General features: G+C 39.6%; 1 protein-coding gene across 1 annotated transcript in view; it reads left to right on the top strand.

Annotated features, from left to right (window-relative positions):
- doc2b (double C2-like domains, beta) overlaps window positions 1–20,835 on the top strand; it is a gene marked incomplete at both ends in the record, with an annotated part of 138,468 nt that overhangs the window by 46,054 nt on the left and 71,579 nt on the right. Inside the window, one exon of the mRNA XM_079235996.1 lies at window positions 11,727–11,806. Coding sequence (XP_079092122.1) covers window positions 11,727–11,806 — 80 coding nt within the window. The remainder of the gene's footprint in view (window positions 1–11,726; window positions 11,807–20,835) is intronic.

Genomic DNA, 20,835 nt, shown 5'->3' with positions numbered 1-20,835 from the left:
CCTTTATTTCTAAACTAGGTACATCGGAGTATTGATGCTGCCAGCGCGCAGCTTGATCAAAACCACAGAAAAGCAATTTAAGACAGAGAATAAAGACAGAGATTGAAGAAGTCTCATACTGTTTGGAGGCAGCATTCTCCCACAGAGGGGCACCATGCATTACTGTTCAACATGCATCCCTTCTGTCTGAATTATTATCCATCACACGTTCGACAGGCAGAGCGATTCAGAGGAGCGTTTGGCCGTGAAGACCTGCCGCGTATCACAATGACCTGTGCCCCCGCTGCCTCAGCTGTAATACAGATGTGTCCCTCGGGAGAGTCCTAATAAGCCAAGTTTAATAAATACACTAGTTCAGCTTGTATTTCTGTGTCTTCTTCTTGCCGAAGTTTGTATAGTGTGCAGAAAAAAAAGACAAAGAACGAGCCTTACACACACTTGTTCGACGAAGGGCTCTGGGGTTCAGAAGGTTTTAAGATATTATCAGCGCCCGACTGACCCGAATGAGGACCGTATGATGTGGTTGAAATCTCCAGAAGAAGCTAGAGACGGGACATTGACTTTTGATCAGTGGTGTACAGTAACGAAGTAGAAATACTTCATTACTGTACTTAAGTAGTTTTTTGGGATATCTGTACTCTACTTTACTATTTATATTTCTGTTTACTTTTACTTAGCTACATTTTGCAAAGAAAAATGGTACTTTTACTCCGATACATTTCAAAATCAAATCTATCTTTAGAAAAAAAATAAACACATCCGGGACTGTGGTGGAACACAGATTCCACCAAGCAGGTTTTGCGAATTACAATATTCTGCATTTTCCCTCTATATCCTCTAGCCCAGCGGTCACAAACCTTTGTGCGTCACGGACCGGTTACGTGAAGACAATATATTCACGGACCGGGTCCGACCTCGGGAGAGACGGGAGACAACAACATCTGACGTGTGTTCGTTATGTCCAGTCTACTGACTCTACTCCTAACTAAACCTTTATGTCCAGTCAACTTATAACCCGCTGCACAAAGACAGGATGTTGAAATGGACGCATGTTTTCATGCTTTTTTGATGATCTCAGGATTCTCTACCTTGGTTTTAATCCAGAACACCGATAGAGTTAAAACAGACTTAAATTTCATTTTAAGGTAACGTAACATCTTGACATGTGTCAATAGGTTCCGTCTGAGGTTACCACAGACGGATGTATCCGGTCCTTTTTCACAATAAAACATTTTTCCGGCCTTGATTTTTAAAAAAATTTAATTTAAATCTTTCATTCATTCTTTTTGTGCGGCCCGGTACCAAGGGACCCACGGACAGGTACCGGGCGGAATGAGCATACTTATAACCACACTGTTGCAACTCCTTCATAGTGTCATATTGCTTTTTGGAGAATTATGATGATAAATTCATAGTAGATGCAAAAGTCTACTTAGGTACAATATATTATGTTGAACATAATATATGTGGATGGATCACAGCCAACCCAGTTATTTTCAACACAACCCCTTGTCCTTGGTCCTGGTGGCCATAGCACTTAAAAGAATAAACTTCATAATTCTCAAAATTCAAAGTCAAAATTCAGACCCTTTGCTTTTTTATTAAAATCATGTACTTGTACTTTTACTTTCAATACTTAAGTACATTTTATATCAGAAAAAAACTTTTCATACTTAAGTACAGCAAATATCAGATACTTTAAGACTTTTACTCAAGTAGTATTTTAATAGGTGACTTTTACTTTTACTGGAGTAATTTTACAGTAAGGTATCTTTACTTTTACTCAAGTACGGCTTTTGGGTGCTTTATACACCACTGCCTTTGATGCTGTGTGTGGCGAACAAGAAGGATGGAGGTCACAAAGGCAAGAAACCACAATGCGGCTCTCCAGAGTCGACCGGTCCCTTTGAACGACCAGTCGTCCTCCAGCGTTTTAAAAATGTGGGATGTTCCAATACCATTTGTTTCTTCCAGATACTGTTGCCTATATTTTGTTTATAATGTGTACCGATCCAATACCAGTAAAAAAAATACTATACACAATGTGATATTGCTGTAAAAACATCATGAAAACATTAAAATAATTGTATTTATTTGTCGCCAAACAAGATAACACACCACGATAACATTATTTACTTTGCACAACACTAATTTTCATTAAATAGAGCTTGATGGAGCTTGAACACATCCTGATGTAACTCAATGCATCCCCTGTTATTTAGCCAAACAGGACTGTGCTGCCCACCAACTGCTAACGGCTAACAGTTAATGTTAGCCAGCTCTCTTCCTGCTGATTTCATCACAGACTTGTAGTTCCCAATGCAGCATCATCCGGGGGAAAAGTATACGGTGCATGATGAGTTTGCACATGTGCAGTACAGATTGTGCAGGATGTTTGAGGAAGTTATTGTTATTGTGCATAAACTCGGCAATACACAATCCATAATTTTTTCCGGCTGTATCGGAGGCATTTCTGATTCTAGCAGCGGTATCGAAATAACTCTCCTTCTGCCTTTGCTTCCGAGAGACAACTTTCAACGTTTACATATTTTGTTTTGCATTTTCGTCACTTGATCGATGGTGAGGACAATCTTCACCAAACATCTGCATCCACTGGATCACTCCTACTGGTGAGACTTTGCGGTTGTTGCTGCCACATCGTCGGTGCTTCACGGGGCGCTAACGCAGTTGCGCTTAACCAGCTGTGGCTCAGTGATCTGACAGTAAAAAGATGTCGTCGTAGAGACATTGTCAGCGATTGCCATCTTTCTTCATCCTCTTCCTTCATCTATGTTATTATCGCATTCTGTGTTAACTGGCATGGCACAGCACACTTCAGTGCATCCAGATTTAGTTTATACAAGCATGGGCGCATACGCAGAATATTTTATGGATGTGTATCTAATGAGGAGAACCTGGATAGTGAGCAGCCCAGACAAAATGTGTCACACTCCACCGGCAGTGGTAATTAACAGGAGGTTGACCTCTGCTCCTGCGGCTCCGCTAATCTGTTGAGCTGCAGGTTCAAAGATGGACCCCGCTTCGAAAACCTCCTCGTAATTAAACTGGAAATGTCTCGATGTGACGTCACGTCGTCTGTGTTTGACATTTTTCCCAATTGAAATAAGACAAACAAATCAAGAAGATTCAGTGATACAACATATTTTCCATATTTTTTTGGCACAAATACAGATGCCATTTGGTAATTTTGGGAGACAATATCTACGTAAATTCAGCTTGTGATAATGAAAACCAGTTGATTTAAGGTTTGCAAAGAGAGAGGATGTAAGAGTTTGGCCAGAGAAATATATTAAGAGTAGAACAGACTTTGAATTGTTTTCTGCAAAAAACAAAACAATGAATGAACCAATCTGAGAAACATGTCACGCCTTCCAATACAAAATAGGCTTTTTCACTATTGGAGTTCTTACGGTACTTAAAAAAAAAAAGTTGATCTCCTTGTGTTTAAGAATTGAAATGTGCTATACTGATATCTTTATATATTTTAAGATATTTGGACTATATGTTGCTTTTTTGATGATACCACACTGCAGCTACAATTAGGGACAAGAGGTCCCTAATTCAATTCTAATACAATTGAGATATGTTAACCATAACCGGCTGCTCCCATGTCGGCATTAAATTATTAAAAAGTAAATGTTCTCGTGTCAAAATACTTGTCTTTACAGAACACATGAGTAGTTGTAAATTCAAAATGAACTCTAGTCTAAAAGCACCACAGAGTTTGTTGAATTTTAATCCTTGATTAATGTGAAAATGTGTGCAGTCATGAGCTGTCTAAAATATAATCATTTCCTCTGATGTCTGAGGTGGAAGCTGTGGTTTCACACAATAACCCCATATGTCAAAAAACAGATCACATTGTAAAAGCACGCCGATCTGAACGTCCAACCCATTCAAATGTTGTGACGGCTGAGGTTGAAATCCCAATCTCTCTTCCATCAGACGTTGAATAGGCTCCGTGGTTAAAAGAAGAAACAAGTAACATCTTTTACAGAACCCATCGTCCCCCACGAGGCTTTTCTATTCTAATGAGTGGCACATAATTGGATGCTGGCATGTAATCTTAATTGTTCATTCAAGCACTGCATAAGCAGAAGGATTAACACTTTTGTCCCATGACATAATTTGTCCTACAACAGAAATATGGTGTGCAAAGTTGGACCCCTTTCACACACGGCCTCTTAGGACAAGACTGCTTCGTCAGGAAGGTTTAACCCAACACTAACGTCGGGAGCGATTGCGGTTACGTTATTTTCATTGTGTTGCTTTTGTCCGAGTTGCGTGGGTCCTTGTGTAGCTTCATGCTGCTCACTGACGTTATCGAAAGTTGACGCAACCCGACGTTTGTGATAGAGGGTGAAAGAATTTCGGGTGGGTTTACAATTGAAGGAAGAATGCTTCTTCTCCGGACAAGGTTCACATGTCCCAGGAACCGGTGGACCAAAGAACAAGTTCATAGCTCCCCATGATACATGTTTTTTGTTTTATGAGAAGTTCTATAGGGTCAAATAAAAGAAGAGTACTTCAATTTGCCTTGTATTGTTGCATTTTAATTAGGGCTGGGCACGTTAATGCGTTATAAATGCGTTGAAGCAGCAACCCATTAACGCCGACAATTATTTCATAATGCGTTAATTGCATGTTCGTTTTTTTTGCATTGGGAGGGGCTTAACAGTTTGTAGCGTACCCTTCAGACAGATGGCCTTTAAAGATCGTAGCTTTAGCCGTTAAACGGCGCACTAAATAAAAGCACATTATCTTAAAACAGGAAACCAGATACATTTTGCTTACGGCAGACAAAAAACATGCAACAAAAACAACAAAAGTGATTGACAAACCATTTCTAACTTTAGAACAAATATTGAGTTACCTACATAGTTTATTATATTGATGAACTGTGGGTGCTGCTTCACATGCTTTGTCTGTTTCTGAATTTTTTTTAACATTACTGTTTGTACATGGACAAAAGAAGGAGTCGCTTGTCCCTCTACCAGGGACCCTGACTACTGAACAGACTGTTTTTATGTTGTTCCCTGATCAAATAAAATGTTTCTTCTGGTACCTGTTCAGAAAATATAAATAAAACAGATTCATATACTGTTGTTAACTTGCTGTTGCTCCAAGAGGGCCTGTTATATTGTTCTGATAACATCGCAGTTAATCTCTGAAAATTCATGCGATTAATCAGTTACATTTTGCCCAGACCTAATTTGAATATATTTTTGACGAGAAATGTATTTCATCAGGTACATTATATCGGGTAAAATATACCCGACGTTAGTGATAGTGTTACTATTTGTAACGTTAGTGTTCTAGACTAGAGGAATCTTTTCATCTCTGACAGCACACATACATTTCAAATCACAGTTTGTGGATGTTTGCGTGTGTGTGTGTGGGCGGGTCAAACAAACACGACTTACACCCAGGAGACCACTATTCGTGTCCTGTGTGAAAATAAAAGTCAACATTATTTGTAATTTATGCCTTAACTTAAATATCGTAACACAGTGTAGTGTTAAACCAAACCATGTGGTTGTACTTAAATTAAACAATTAGTTTTGTTGCATTCATTTATTAAAATGTGTTTGGTCTTGCATGTTCAAAACTGCAAACATAATCTCGGAGAAAGTGTGTTTCCCTCTACAAATAGTTGAGAGCGAGGTTTAGTTGAACTTCAAAGCCCAGCTGAGGTTAAGATGGGGTATTTTTTGGCGACGTTCAGGCAGCATCTCTAGTTGCAGTGGATGTTTCCTTTAAGCCTCATCGGATTTTGACCAACGATGTGCTTTAGTAGTGTTGGGTTTGATGCCGTTGTGCTCAGAAATTTATAATCTGAAGAAATTGAGTGACTAGCTATTGATAGAAAGTGGTTATTTTTGTTTGTTTTGTCGTGGAGACCAAAATAGAGCCGGGCCCTATTCCTCGTACCTGGTTTACTGAGTTAGCCGGATAATTTTCAGGATAAGATGACAGGCTTTTCGGTTCCACGAAGCAAGTTTGGTTAAATCACCATAGCAACACATCAAAATCCCTTAACCTGCTCCAGAGCAGGTTTACTCAAATTTACTGGATAAATTGGCCACTCTCATCAGACAAAAAAGGCAGCTCCCTTCCTCATTGATGAAGGAGCGATATTAGTTATATTAGTTTTTTTAGGGAGAGAGTTCTTCGAGATCGCCAAGATCCGTTATCAGATCATTATGACTTGCTGTACTAACGCTATCGATTCTGCTGACAAGGAATCATTTCTTTACAAGACCTCCTCGAGCCGTACATTGTGAACACCACACGGCGCAGCAGAGCATCGACCGTCTCACATACTGTATGCATTGCCTTGCGCTTTTTTGCGACTGGTACATGTTTGAACAGTGTCGGCGATGCGGAGAACATCGGGAAAGCCCCTGCAGTCCGTGCTGTTCGTAACGTTTATTTGGCGCTTAAGAAACTTATGGATGTGTTGAAAGCACTCATAATCATATGACCGTGTTATTCGTACACCATACATATCATTATTGTAGAAAATGATTAAGCTGGACTCCTAATAAGAATACTTATCACTGCTTCAATTGATTGAATTTCTGATTATGAATAATACATGCTGTATATACTGATCCGCCAATTCAAACTCCTAGTTATATGGTAATATATGAATATTTAAAAAACGTAAACACTGTCAAACCGCAGCCTTTGGAAGGGATAGAGGGCTACAAGCTTTAAATGGCTCCTTCATCAGCTCTTTTAACACTATAGTATTGAGCAGAGAGCGGACCAATATCATAAGAAACCCTCTGACATTTTCAACGAGCTGCCTCGACTGTGCCGTTCATTTTAGCATCGTACACAGTCTGAGGGGAGACATCGGTCGGCCGACGCTGGAAGAGGATTTAAAGTAAGACCTTGTGAAGATGTGACAGAAAATATAACTCAGTGCTGTTTTTCGTAGTGTTCGATGTTGATGCAAGGGATGTGGACGCTTCAGGCTTGTTTTTTTAAACTGGAGAACAAATTGAGGTTTGCGCAAGGCACGCATGGTTTTCCAAAAGTTTTAAACTCTGTGATCAATTTGTAACACTCGTCTTTAAATCAATGCCCCCCTCCTCCTCGTTCGGATGTCATTACAGAGTCTCGATCCATCGTTTCAAAAACGAATTGGTCGAACATGTTGCTTCAAGCACGGACTACGATAACCGGCAGAGGGTTCCCTTAGCAGATAAATCGTTAAATACAGCGGGAACGACGTATGCCGTGCAGTAAACGACGACGCTGTAAACATTTCAACACCTTCTCTCACGGTTGTCATCCTCTGTTGCCTGGGAAACAATCCCATCACCTGATGTATCTCCTGCTTTTAATAACAGCAATCTCTCTGGAGCGTCACCTGGTGTTTTTTTTCTCAGTATTTAAACACATCAAGTCAACGGGCGCTATACTGCACTCTGCTCTCACATCAAGGAGAAGAAAACATTCGCCACATTCAAAGACATTCATAGTCACTTTGTTTCAGAGGAACTCAGCGGCATCGAAAGAAAGTATTAATAGTTATTACGTAAATATATTCCTCCCTTTGCCAGGAAATTGTCATGTGCGATTCTTTGCAGAATATTGGGTGAGTACTGCTTTCAATGCTGTCAAGTCGCTCCACAAATTGAATTACATCACCTTCTTTTTTCTGAAAGTCACAGGAATTAGGATGCAAGACAGAAATATGACTCCACTGTTCCAAGCAGCTCCTCCACAAAATCCTACTGTTGCCCTGAATACAGGAGATAAAACCATAACAAGAGCAAAGAACAACAAGTGTTGTCATAACTCGACAGCACAACAAGTACTAGTACACAATGTTTCCCCACAACCTTGCTAGACGGAACAAAAAGTACACTGATATTATAGCAGCTGTTTAAAATGCTCGACTAAGTCTGCGATGTATCTGGAGACTGACTCGTGTTCCACTAAATTTGAAAACCTTTTTCTGAACATCCAAGATACTGACAGAGGAGGAAAAATCACATTATTTCAGATCCATAACAATGTGACAGCTAGGCAGCAACTTTCAGTTCTAAAAAAGTGAAGCCAATGCGTTAAACTACTGGCCATAAAGAAGTCAGATTTTATGGAAGTCGATGAGAAAACGTCCAAAATGCCGAACTTGAGGCTTGAAAAAAAACTGTTCACAAACCAACGAGTGACACGACGACTCCGACAACTTCCAATACAAACGGTGGTTATCACTCTATCGCTGTATATTATAACACGGACATAAACCTGACGATCCAAACCGAAGCAGACTTCATTTTCTACTTTTCAACCCTACTTTGCCATGTGCACTAACAATCTGAATTACAGCACTATTAAATAACAAAATATCTACTCTAACACTAGCAAACAACACATATTCCTACTAAAACAAAAAAAAAGTGATATACACAAATGATATTGGAAGTTATGTGATATGCCATGCCAAAATAAACAATTCTCCCTCAATATAAATACATGATTAATTGGCTTTTACAGATATACTTTCTGGCTCACAGCCCACGTCTCTGATTTATTTTTCCAGGACTGACGTTGTGCTCATCGACTGCTGGTTCCTCAGTTAGAGAAACAATTGACAAATTAGAGCTTTGAAGGTCAAGAACAGGGGAATCGTGGCCCCATGCCGGAGCCAGAATCAATCCGGCCCCCCACTGTGCCTCCCGAATGAGCCAGACTCAGTGACAAAGTGAAAACAACACTGCAAAGTTTGATCAGGCTAAGATGAACAAGTGGTGTGGGATAAAATGTAATGGTTTAGTAGAAAAGGTCTTACCTCCTGGGAGCATGAACATGCTCAGAAAATTTAATATGAATATCCTTATTAAGTTGTTGTTTTTTTGTGCACAAAGCTAGAGGGATTCTCGGCTCTTTGATTTCCGGTGACTGAAGGAAAGATTTTGGCGTCAACAAAAGGCCCATCCTCTGTGGATCAGAAAGTCAAGCAAATTTCAGGGAAATCTGCACAGCACGTTACATATTTATTCCTTGCTGTTAGCGGCATTAAAAAGTCACATTGTCCAACTTTTTACCAGTTAAAACTTCAATACGCTGCCAATTCTGGTTGGCATTCGGGCTTCGGTCAGATTATGAGAAAGGAAAAGGGAAAAAGGATTTGTCCAGATTAAGTAAGTGAGACACAAATGGGAAACACCAGGACTCCAAACAAGCATTTGGATTTGGTGAAACTACAAATGTTTCCATACAATCAAATGATATTTCCTCGGACATTCTGGATAAAACTTGAAGCTGCACCGAGCCGTTTTGCACCAAGTAGCAGCAAACCATGACTGAGCAGAGTGATTGTTAAACTCTGTAAAACAAAACCCATATATCATATAATATGCATCACCATCAACACAACAATGGGCAGCAAACTAAGTGTTTCCTTCATCTTAGCGCCTGTTCGGGTGGAGGTGGTGAAGAGGAGAGGAGCCTTGAGGTATTGCTGTTTAGGAGACGCAGGACTACTCTAATCACAAAGAGAAATTCCAAAATGGAATTAATAATAATTTAATGTCTTGGAAGTGAGTTAATTTAAGGGGTACCAATGTTGATGGAGATCCTAGGTCTACGCCCGGTGGGGCATGGTAGATAAATCGACTACATCCTGCAACTCATACTTCTTCTGGAAGTCTGAAAGACTTTGGGTTCACTAAAGGGTAATGAAATAGCTTTTCTTTATTCCACTCTACTTTATAAACTAATTCCCTCCGCTGCCATAAAACTGTTACATTAAAAGAAAGATTATCTATTCAGTTTCGTAACTTTAAAATAATTAAAGGGAACATTAACTGCACCAGAATAATTTGCTTGAAAACTGTAACTCAGAGACCAAAGTTTCTGTCCGAAATACATTTTTTCCTCACGCCTGTCAAACCCTCTCGAGCGAGATACCAGAGCTTTGGCCTTTCCCGTCTGTGCTTCAAACACCTGTTACACCGCTGAGCTTTTTTCACTCTCATTCAGTGGCGTCTGGTGGCAATTCTTTTTGGTAGGGCCATCTAATCCCAGTATGATTCAATGCAAAAAAAAGATATCACGCATTACTATGCAGTTAAATATTTAGCATTTATTCAACTTTGACATAATAACGACATCTTATTTATACAATTCAGTATATTATAATTAGGGGTGGGTATCTTTGTTTTTTTTGATACCGGTGCTAAAACGATACTTATAAAATGATACCGGTGGTAAATGGTGTCAGAACCGATACTTTTTTATTACCAAGGCATTTTTTATTCTTCAAATTGAACAATATATTAACTATTTAAAGTATACTTTGAAGATAAATAAATAAATACAAAACACTTGACTTCAAACTACAGCTTCAAAATGTTTAACTTCAAACTATTTAAAGCGCGGAGGAGGTGGTAATTACAGTCTCCATAAGTACAATTACAAATCCCTAAAACTACTCCTGTGTTTTCACTGCTCATGTAAATATCAAAGTGTGAATGAAGCACAAGTGGGTGTTATTTAGCGGAAAACAAAGCCTTTTGAAGCCCACACACGTCTTGAAGCTTCCACGCTGACAACACATTCATGGATCCAGGAAAACGAGAGACCCCTCGTCACTTTGGAGCGCACAAAAGGAGGAGATCACGCCACAGATTGTTTCAGTTCACTGCTCAGTGCTTCAATAAAAGATAGGAGTTTAAAGAAAAGCTGGTTCATTAAATCAAGCTGAAGTGGGTCTCACTTCATATCCAAGGTTTAAACAATGCCCAGAAAGGTTGATATGGAGATAACTGAACCTCTAAATTCTATAAGAATAATTTCTCATCAAAGAAAACCCAAGACTATAAAAACAACTTTATGATAAGAGATCTTAACTCAAAGTCCAGAATTTCAGAAAATCTTGACTAATATACTTTAATCCGTTTCTACTTCCTGACGCCGTATGAATGCTGATTTTATTTTCTCATAAATATTCATGCGACAGCCATTTTGACTTTATCTAATCTAATAGATTTTTTGGGACGATAAAATGCCGTTGGCAACATTTGCACTTATTGTGCTGACCACTCGCTGAGAATAGGCATCAATTATTTTTAGTGCACGTGGCAGCATCGTGCCAGGGGGTGTATTTCTTCATTACACGTTTCTTTGCACTTGTTGCTCTCCATCTTGTGTCTAGGATTGTAGAAAGTGAGCAGGATATCATTCATTAACCTCCCCGACTGGGATCTATATTAAAAACATTGTTTTTTTGTGGGAGGGGGGGGGGGGTATTTTGCGTCTATCACATGTCATTTTACTACTTTGTCTTCTTGGATCTGCAGATTTATTGTAAATTCACTAAAAGCTATCATTAGATAATGCATAATCTGCATACATAACATTTCAGAAAACGTAATTTTCTGCCTCATTTTTAGATTTAAACATACATTTTCTGAAAAAACATAATATATTCAAAGACATGTACACTTTGTTGATCAAGGCTTTACAACGCAAACATTGACAAAATGTCCATTACTTGTGTGATTATTGACATAATGATTGTTGTGAATATTATTACGTCACTGCCAAGAACGCCACTACCTTTCTCTCGAGAATGAAAGCGGAAACCTTTTATTTATTTGTTATCTTCTAAACTAGCCTGTTGTTGTGTTGTGTCACTAATTGCATTTTCTCGCTCTCTTTGTTCTTCGTCTCTCTCATTACAGCAACATTGGGGACCTTGGAGTTCAGCTTGCAGTACGACCAGGAGAACAACGCGCTGCACTGCACCATCAACAAAGCCAAGGTCAGCTAGTCCTCTAATAACATCAAATATCTCCGCTTAGATAAACTTTTATACGAGTTTGAAAGATAACTTCTGCTTGAAATCTGAGTGAAACCAGTCAACTTGCAATTCAAGTGCATCTGTGACACTTGATTCATCACATGTTTAACACATGTTCACAGCTGTTGCTTGTGTTGAGTTTCACTCATTACTGACGTCTGTCGCTGCCTCGTAAACAAGGCGATAAAAGGATGACGAAACATTAACTAAATGACAGTTATTCCAATACTTTTTTTTGAATTAAATAACCGTCAGACATGAATATTTTAGCAGCGGCCTACTCTCGCGCCAACCTACTCGTACTGGCACAAAACAAAAAAAACGGCTGTGGAATTGAGACTTAACACGTCCCACTGTTCTCTCTGCGAGAGATTTAAATCTATTTTCATCTGAGGAAGCAATCATGGTTTCAAAAGCATATTGCATTTATAAGTTAGCTTTATATTAAAAGTGACACTAAATTTGGTAGAGTCAAAATGGAACTGGTGGAGGCCAAAACGGAGTGAATATTGGACTGATGATGCCAAATGGCAACATAAACCGGAGTTCAACACAACACATTATTTTTTAATGAAAGTTATTGCATCATTCTAGGTTTCGTAGGCGCTCATTTTTATATTAAAACAGACATTTGTTCAAGTCTATTTTTCTTCTATTATAACTCTGCATGACTCTGGTGTTTCAACTTCTCGCCAATCACAGACCTCTTGTCTCTTATGATGCTACCAGATTAAACCAGTTGGATGACGTATTTTTGTCTGGCCAACCCCAAAGATATTGGTTCGTCGCCAATGATTAGTGTTCGTATTTGTGCTTTTTAGAACTGTCAACTGCACCATTGTTTCTCCCAATCAAGCTATAATTAAGAGACTTTACGTAAGAATATGAGAGCCAGCAGGTGGGGTAAAAAGTCATCAGCTTTGGAGGTCCGGGGGCATGAAACTCAGTGAAAGATTTTGGCCATAAAAGCCCAAATTCGGTGGCTTCTGGCACATTCTAATGCCACTATTTCATCATACACGCTGATCTAGATTACAGTTAGACATGATAACGACATCTCACTGAATGGTTCAGAGCATCACAACATAAACACACACAAACACACATGGAATATGAACTGTATTCATATTCATTATATTCAATGTATTCATGCTGCTTTTTTTGTTTTACTGTACACACTTGCAAAAGCTCCATTATTAATGCAAATATTGAATATGTGTTTGTGATAAAGTTAAATAGCGATGCCAATACAGTTTTTGGATTATTAGCAATTACAGTGGAAAAAGTAGATTGAACCCAAAATGTAACAATTTCAGTTTTATCATTCACGTCCTGTTTTTATTTAATTATGTTTGTAAGAGCAGCGCAGCTGAAGCGCTAACGTAGCTCGTAACTTATCATACATCCCGGGGCACCGGATCAGAGTAGGTTAATATTGTAGCTGAATCAATACTGCTTACAGGATTTGTGTGGATATTATATTATCATATTATATTATCATTATTATTATTATTAGCGTTGATGAATTATTCAGTAAATGCATCATCCACATATCTAGCATATTGGGGGTGAATTGCAATAACCAAACCATATCTAACTTTTCATAATGTGTATCCAACACACAATAAATAAGAGTCCAGTGTCTGATTCCCTCATGTGTTTGTGATGATGAAGCGGTGGTTTCCGGCAGCCATGGCTGCCGTCAGCAGATATAACTCTTCCGATCTGTCTGCCAAAATAGCTGCTATGGAGGAAAGTGGGCATCAGAGGAGTCCGTCTTGGCAGGAGCGATGGACAGCAGAGTGGGCATCATACCATCTTGATTTATGACAGTTATTTTCTATACCGCTCTGCATCCTGACTTTGGCTGCTGCCTCGCCAACCAGAAAAAAACATGTTTTTTACGTTTTTTTCTCTCTCAAATACCGTATATTCCCATTTTCAGGATTTAATTTGTTTTTTTTTCCAGGTGCTTTTGCCACCAAAGCTGCAATAGTAACAACTGTGATTGAGAGTACCTCAGTTCAGCATTTCTCTGATTGGATCTTATAGATCCTGGCTCATATAAGAATGGGAGAAGGTTAAACACAAAATGCAAACAATTCTGTGCTGGTTGTAGTGGCCGTATACGGTGGTGTCGCAGCCTGGCTCTCAGGTCGGAACACAGACGGGAGACATACAGGGTTTGGAACAAGGAACAACCATTTATTAATTACTCACAGCGAATCAGTGTAAACACGACGGTGCGCCGGCGGAACGGAGCTCCAGGTCCTTGAGCACTGGAGCAGACAAGCCTCAAATACCCTCGGGTACTCTGGCCAGGTGATCCCAGTGATGCTGTTTAGCGCCGGCCTGCAATACCTGCAAGACACACACACACACAGACACACACACACGCACGCACGCACGCACATGCACACACCAGGGCCCTGTTTTTCGTACCTGGCTTTCTGAGTTAGCGGGCTAATTGTCAGGATAAGATGACGTAGGTCAGGCTTTCTCGGTTTCTCGAAGCAAGCTTAGATAAATCACCATAGCAACACAGCCAAAAATGTAAACCTGCTCCCGGGCAGGCTTACTGAAATTCACTGGATAAGCTGGACACTCCCACCGGACAAAAACGGCAGCTCACTTCCTCATTGATGAAGGAGCAATATTAGTTATATTAGTTTTATAGGGAGAGAGTTCTTCCAGATCGCTAGGATCCATCCTTTACATTATCATGACTTCCTGTACGCGGCGATATAGATTTTGCCGGCAAGAAATAATTTATTTACGAGAGCTTCTCGAGCCGCGGACATTGATCACCACAGGCGCAGCTGATCGCCCGTCTCAGACACAGACTATCACCCGCTGCAGGCCGCGCTGTTCTTAAGTTTATTTAGCTCTTAAGAAACTTATGGATGTGTTGAAAGCACTCATAATCATATGACAGTGCTATTAGTACACCATACATATGATTATTGTAGAACATGATTAAGGTGATCGTGATAAGAATACAGAGAATCACACACAATGTATTTTCACTGCTTCAATTGATTGAATTTCTGATTATGAATAATACATACATACTGATCCGCCCATACACATATTCAAACTCCTAGTTATATGGTAATCTACACATGCATGTATATACATATAGTACATGATACATACGTGCATATTTCCTCATAAGTATATATTTATTCGTAAATATAATCTGATTGATTTGGGTGATGAAGCACTTCAAATTTGCCGATACATTTTTCCAACACTGACGCATTTAACTTGTCTGATATATTTGCGACGCTTATGTCTCGCAGCGGGGGCGGAGTTAAAGTTGCGTTCACAGCAACAATGTTGCAAAAACGTTGGAATATTCGCAACGCTTTTGCTGTGAATGACTACAGTATTAACTTCCTCATATGCCTTCATGTTTATCTCCTGCTTCTCAGTAGAGGAATAAAAAGAGGTTCCTTTGAGTTTATTTGCCATTGTACTGTTAGAACATCGTGGTGTCAGTGCTCGATTATTATCCCTTCTGAAGAGGAGCGGGTGCGCGCATTTATCCAGATGATGACTGACTAGAATTAACGAGACCGTTTCAGCGCGGATCAGCCGTGAAGAAACCCAGATAGCCTGATGTCAATCATCTAGCTAATTTAAGGTGGAGATTAGGACATTTGCTTGACTTTGTTTAGCCAGGTACGAGAAACAGGGCCCTGGCCCTGCCTAAAGCTAGAGGGCTGTCACAGGTGGGGATTGGGCTTTTTCATAATGAAGCAGGGGGTCACTCAAATATACAACGCTGACGTGATCATAAGAAAGTAACATTATATCTAGATCAAACAAAGAGGTTAAAAGGGGATGCAAAGGGCCACTGAATTTATTTTTAATAAAAAGAACACAACTTATTTCTAAATACAACTATGCCTGCTTGACTATTAATCACATTGACCGTCTCCGACTAAAACATTCAATTAAAAGCTCATTCTTCATTCTGTCCGATTCCTCTCCACTCGGCTAATAAAGGATTGCCTGGTAGTGCAAACTAATTATCTATTAGAAATAGCCTCCAACTTCGTCTCATGCCCTTTCTGGGTAGTTTTCAACACTTTTGGCCTCACTAGGCCATCTTCTCCACAGCTCTCTCACGCTATGTATATATATATATATATATATATATATATATATATATATATACACTGTTCATGACACACAGTGGTAAGGGGACCCTTGAACTCCTCCAACATTTTCAGCCTATCGATGGACAGTTTGAAGAAAATATCATCAATCCAGCAGAACCATAGACGCTGTCTTTTTTTATTCATTGTAGACTTCTTATCGGCGCCTTCGTCAGCCACAATAGAAGTGAACCGCTCGACCTCGAATCCCCCAGATTCCGGGATCCATTCTTTTCTCTTATGACACGCTTCCTCTTGGTTAGTTCACTTAGAAGTATATTATATATTTGGTAGCACTTTATAATAAATACATATAATATAATAAATAATAAATGTAGTATTAGTAAAGCATGAATAAACACTGAAGTAATCATTCAGAAAGCATTATTCCAACATGAACACTCATTAGTAATTAATTAGTATGCAATTGATAAACACAGTTATAAATTCTTGATTAATAAACTTGGGTTTTCATACTTTATGAATAATGGATTCCCTATTTGTAAATGAAGTATTAAAGACTTATAGATGATTAATAAGATAATTTGTAAAGTGTTAAGTAATGATAAAAACAAATGCTGCAATTCATGATTAATTCAGGTAGTTACTACTTGTTAGTTAAGTATTAGTTAATAACCCAAGCAACATTTATAACTGTTTATGAATTGCATACTATTGAGTTAGTAATGAGTGTTCATGTTTGGAATGATGCTTTATAAATTATGAATTCAGTGTTTATTCATTCTTTACTAGTGCTAAATAGTGTGTACTTATTATAAAGCGCTACCATATATTTCACTATTACTCTGAGGACACTGCTGTACACTCTGAAAAGTCAGCTTGAAGTCTTTTCTTTTTTTCAAGCGACTGTGGTGCTGATGACTATTGAGATTATTGAGGTCCATTTTGACGATTGTAATGCTTAGAGCATTAAATAAAGTTCCGTAAACCTTCCTCCATCTTATATATTTCAATGTGTCAAAGGCCCTTCACCTAGCACAGCTGACAGCATGCTACCTGCATAGTTGCCCCTCAATTAAGCTGCCAATCATCCCTGATGTATTTTCACCTTTCCTCGTGTTTCTTTTCCGCTCTGCAATTACAAAGCAAATTTTATATAATTTTCAATCAATTTGTGTGCGTTCACACCAAAGGCGCCGCGAACATTCGTGCCGCATCAAAGGGGGTGTGGCTTATCTCCGTTGCTCATCACTGTGAAAAGAGCTATCATTTCCGCTAACGACCATGGAATAAAAAAACACTAGTTCTGCTTAATACTTGTTGTGGAAGTCCCAAAAACGTTGGAACGTCAGACGCCCTCGTGTTTGGGTTCATAACATCATCCGTAGCCGCACTCAGCTCGGAATTTCACCAACTCCTCCAGCAACTACGTCTGGCTTATCTCCGTAAAACAGTTGCCGTTTCTGCCATCCACCATGGAAATAGCCACTAGTTCTGCTTTATCCACATACGTCGGAACATAAAATTCCACCGTGTCTGGGTTCATAATATTATCCGTAGTCCCACAACAGCGTCTGAATGACGGCCGCTACCAGGGCTACTTCAGCAGCAGTTTGATTCAGCAACGGCAGGCCGGCGGTGATGACGGGCGGAGCTTCTCAACGCTGATTCTCAACGCTGATTCTCAACGCTGATTCTCAACGCTGATTCTCAACGCTAATTGGCTGACGCAACTTTGCATCACGTGTTTTTTTTTGCCGGAGTTGAAATATTTATATTTATTTATTATATTTTCTCCTTATTTATAAGGCTAGTAAGGCTTTTCCTTTTTCCACGAAATAATTAACGCTTGGATAAACAGGTGTTTGTGCTCCACAATTTTTTTATAAATACGGACAGAGAAAGCCTGAAAATGGTTTTTAGAAGGTTGTAGTGGAGTAATTTGGATATATTATGCATAAAGTAAAAGGTCAGTGAGTTTCTTACCAACTGCACTTGCTAATCTGCTTTGTAGGATTACTTTGTAGGTGGAAACTAAGGGCAATAAGGAGGACAAATAGCCCATATGAGAACAGAAGTATTTGATCATTACCCTTTAATTCAATTTAATTCAGTTTATTTTATATAGCCCAACATCACAAATACAAGTTTGCCTTGGCTTTACAATCTGTACACATAACATTCCTGTCCCGGGACCTCACATCGGATCAGGAAAAACTCCCCAATAAAGATAGTAAATACCCTTTCACAGGGAAAAAAACCCTTTCACAGGGAAGAAACCTGAGGGAGAGCAACAGAGGATGATCCCTCTCCCCGGATGGACAGAAGCAATAGATGTCATGTGGCCAGAATGAATAACGTAACGGACCGTGCCTTCCCCCCGGACAGCACATTCAATGAATGACAGAAATTATTCATATAATGAGTAGTAGGCATGGTCCATAATCCAGATAACCACGATCCATGAAGCAGAAGGAGGTAGAGAGGAAGGGGAACAGCAGGGCCATGGCAGCAGGCAGGGCCAGTTCCAGGCAGCCACGAATCCATGGAAAAAGAAAGTAGAGTTAGTAATGTGCATTGAAGAGACACTAATTTATCCAGAAGGAGAGAAAGAAGAGGAGATGAGGAGAGGAGGAGTAAAAGAGGAAGAGAAGAAGAGAAGAGAATATCAGTATCCTAAAATGCCCCACCAGCAACCAAGGCCTATAGCAGCATATCTAGGGGCTGGACCAGGGCAAACCTGAGCCAGCCCTAACTATAAGCCTGAAACAGCCCTAACTATAAGCGCCATCAAAGAGGAAAGTCTTAAGTCTACTCTTAAATGAGGTGACCGTGCCTGCCCCCCGAACTGAAAGTGGAAGCTGATTCCACAGAAGAGGAGCCCGATAACTGAAAGCTCTAGCCCCCAACCTACTTTTTAACACTGTGGGAACCACAAGTAACCCTGCATTCAGTGAGCGTAATGCTCTAGTGGGGTAATATGGCACTATAAGGTCCTTAAGATATGATGGTGCATCACCAGTTAAGGCTTTATAGGTAAGGAGAAGGATTTTAAATATGATTCTCGATCTTACAGGAAGCCAGTGGAGAGCAGCTAGTACAGAAGTAATGTGATCTCTCTTCCGCGTCCTCGTTAGTACACGAGCTGCAGCATTCTGGATCAATTGGAGAGACCCAAGGACTTACCGGACCTGCCTGATAAAACGGAGTTACAGTAATCCAGTCTTGAAGTAACAAATGAACGGATCAACGTTTCTGCATCGCTTTGAGACAGGATGTGCCGGATCTTTAAGATGTTCCGTATGAAAAAAGGCGGTCCTTGAGATTTGTTTTACGTGGGAGCCAAAGGACAGGTCTTGGTCAAAAATAACTCTGAGATTCCTTACAGTGGTGGTGGATGCCAGAGCGATGCCATCCAGAGAAACCATATTATCAGATAATTGAGGTGTACTGAGGTGTTCTGGTCCGAGTAAAATAACTTCAGTCTTGTCCGAGTTCAGCAGCAGGAAGTTGCAGGTCATCCAGGTTTTGATGTCTTTAAGACACGCTTGAAGTTTGGTGACCTGGTGGGTTTCATCTGGCTTGATCGACAGATATAGCTGAGTATCATCGGCATAACAGTGAAAGTTTATGGAGGGTTTTCTGATAATATTGCCTAAAGGAAGCATATATAAGGTGAATAAAATTGGTCTAAGCACAGAACCTTGTGGAACTCCATAACGAACGGCGGTGGTCATCAAGTCCTCATCGTTTACAAATACAAACTGAGATCGATCTGATAAATACGACTTAAACCAGCTTAGAGCTGTACCTTAAATACCAATCGACTGATCTAGTCTCTGTAATAAGATGTCATGGTCAATGATGTCAAACGCTGCACTAAGGTCTAGCAAGACAAGTACAGAGACAAGTCCCCTATCTGATGCAACTAGAAGGTCATTAGTAATTGTCACTAGTGCCGTTTCTGTGCTATGATGCTTTCTAAATCCTGACTGAATAAGCTATTGTTATGTAAAAAGTCACACAACTGATTTGTGACTACCTTCTCCAGTATCTTAGAGCAGAAGGGAAGGTTAGAGACAGGTCTGTAGTTAGCCAACACCTCTGGATCCAGAGTGGGCTTCTTAAGAAGAGGTTTAATTGCAGCAACTTTAAAAGACTGTGGTACATGACCCATTAGTAATAACCCATTGATAATATCTAGTAGAGAGGCGCTAATTAAAGGTAAAACTTCCTTCAACAGCTTCGTTGGAACAGGGTCCAGGAGACAGGTAGAAGATTAGTAGTTAGTACTACTTTAGTAGTTTCTTTTAATGAAGGATACTATAAAAAGGTCAAATAACTGCTGTTGAAATCTGGTTTTCCTGCTTGAGACACTCATACTTTTGTGCAAATAATCTTTCTTTTTATCATGCGGGTGAAAAATTAAGTGATTTATGATATTTGCTTTGTTTAAGTGAGCTTTTAATAAATTTTCCTCCACTGACGAGAGCTGCCGCTCATTGGAACCAAAGACGTCACAGTGAAATCAAATACTGTTTCAATTAAGGTCGAGTTGCGACCAAGAAACGTGTAGCTAAATGCGGTGATGGCTATCTCGGCATCCGCCAATCAAATGTGACATTATTAATAATGGTCGCCGGTTAATATTCACTCATTATTTGAAGTGATTTTGTTTAAGATAAATATATTTTAATGAGACCTTGTTTTATGTTCCAGAAACATTCAACCTCTTTGCTGCCGTCTAGAAAAGAAAAAGCTCTGCATTGTAGAGCATACGTTAGCTTTAGCCTCCTGCTTATTGGAACTTAATTCACGAAAATAGTTTTGTGTGCAATATTATTATATTTTGTGTTCATTACTCTC

Source organism: Taurulus bubalis, assembly GCF_910589615.1.
Source record: "Taurulus bubalis genome assembly, chromosome: 2".
Taxonomy (NCBI): Eukaryota; Metazoa; Chordata; class Actinopteri; order Perciformes; family Cottidae; genus Taurulus; species Taurulus bubalis.
This window is presented reverse-complemented; position numbering and strand designations above follow the sequence as displayed.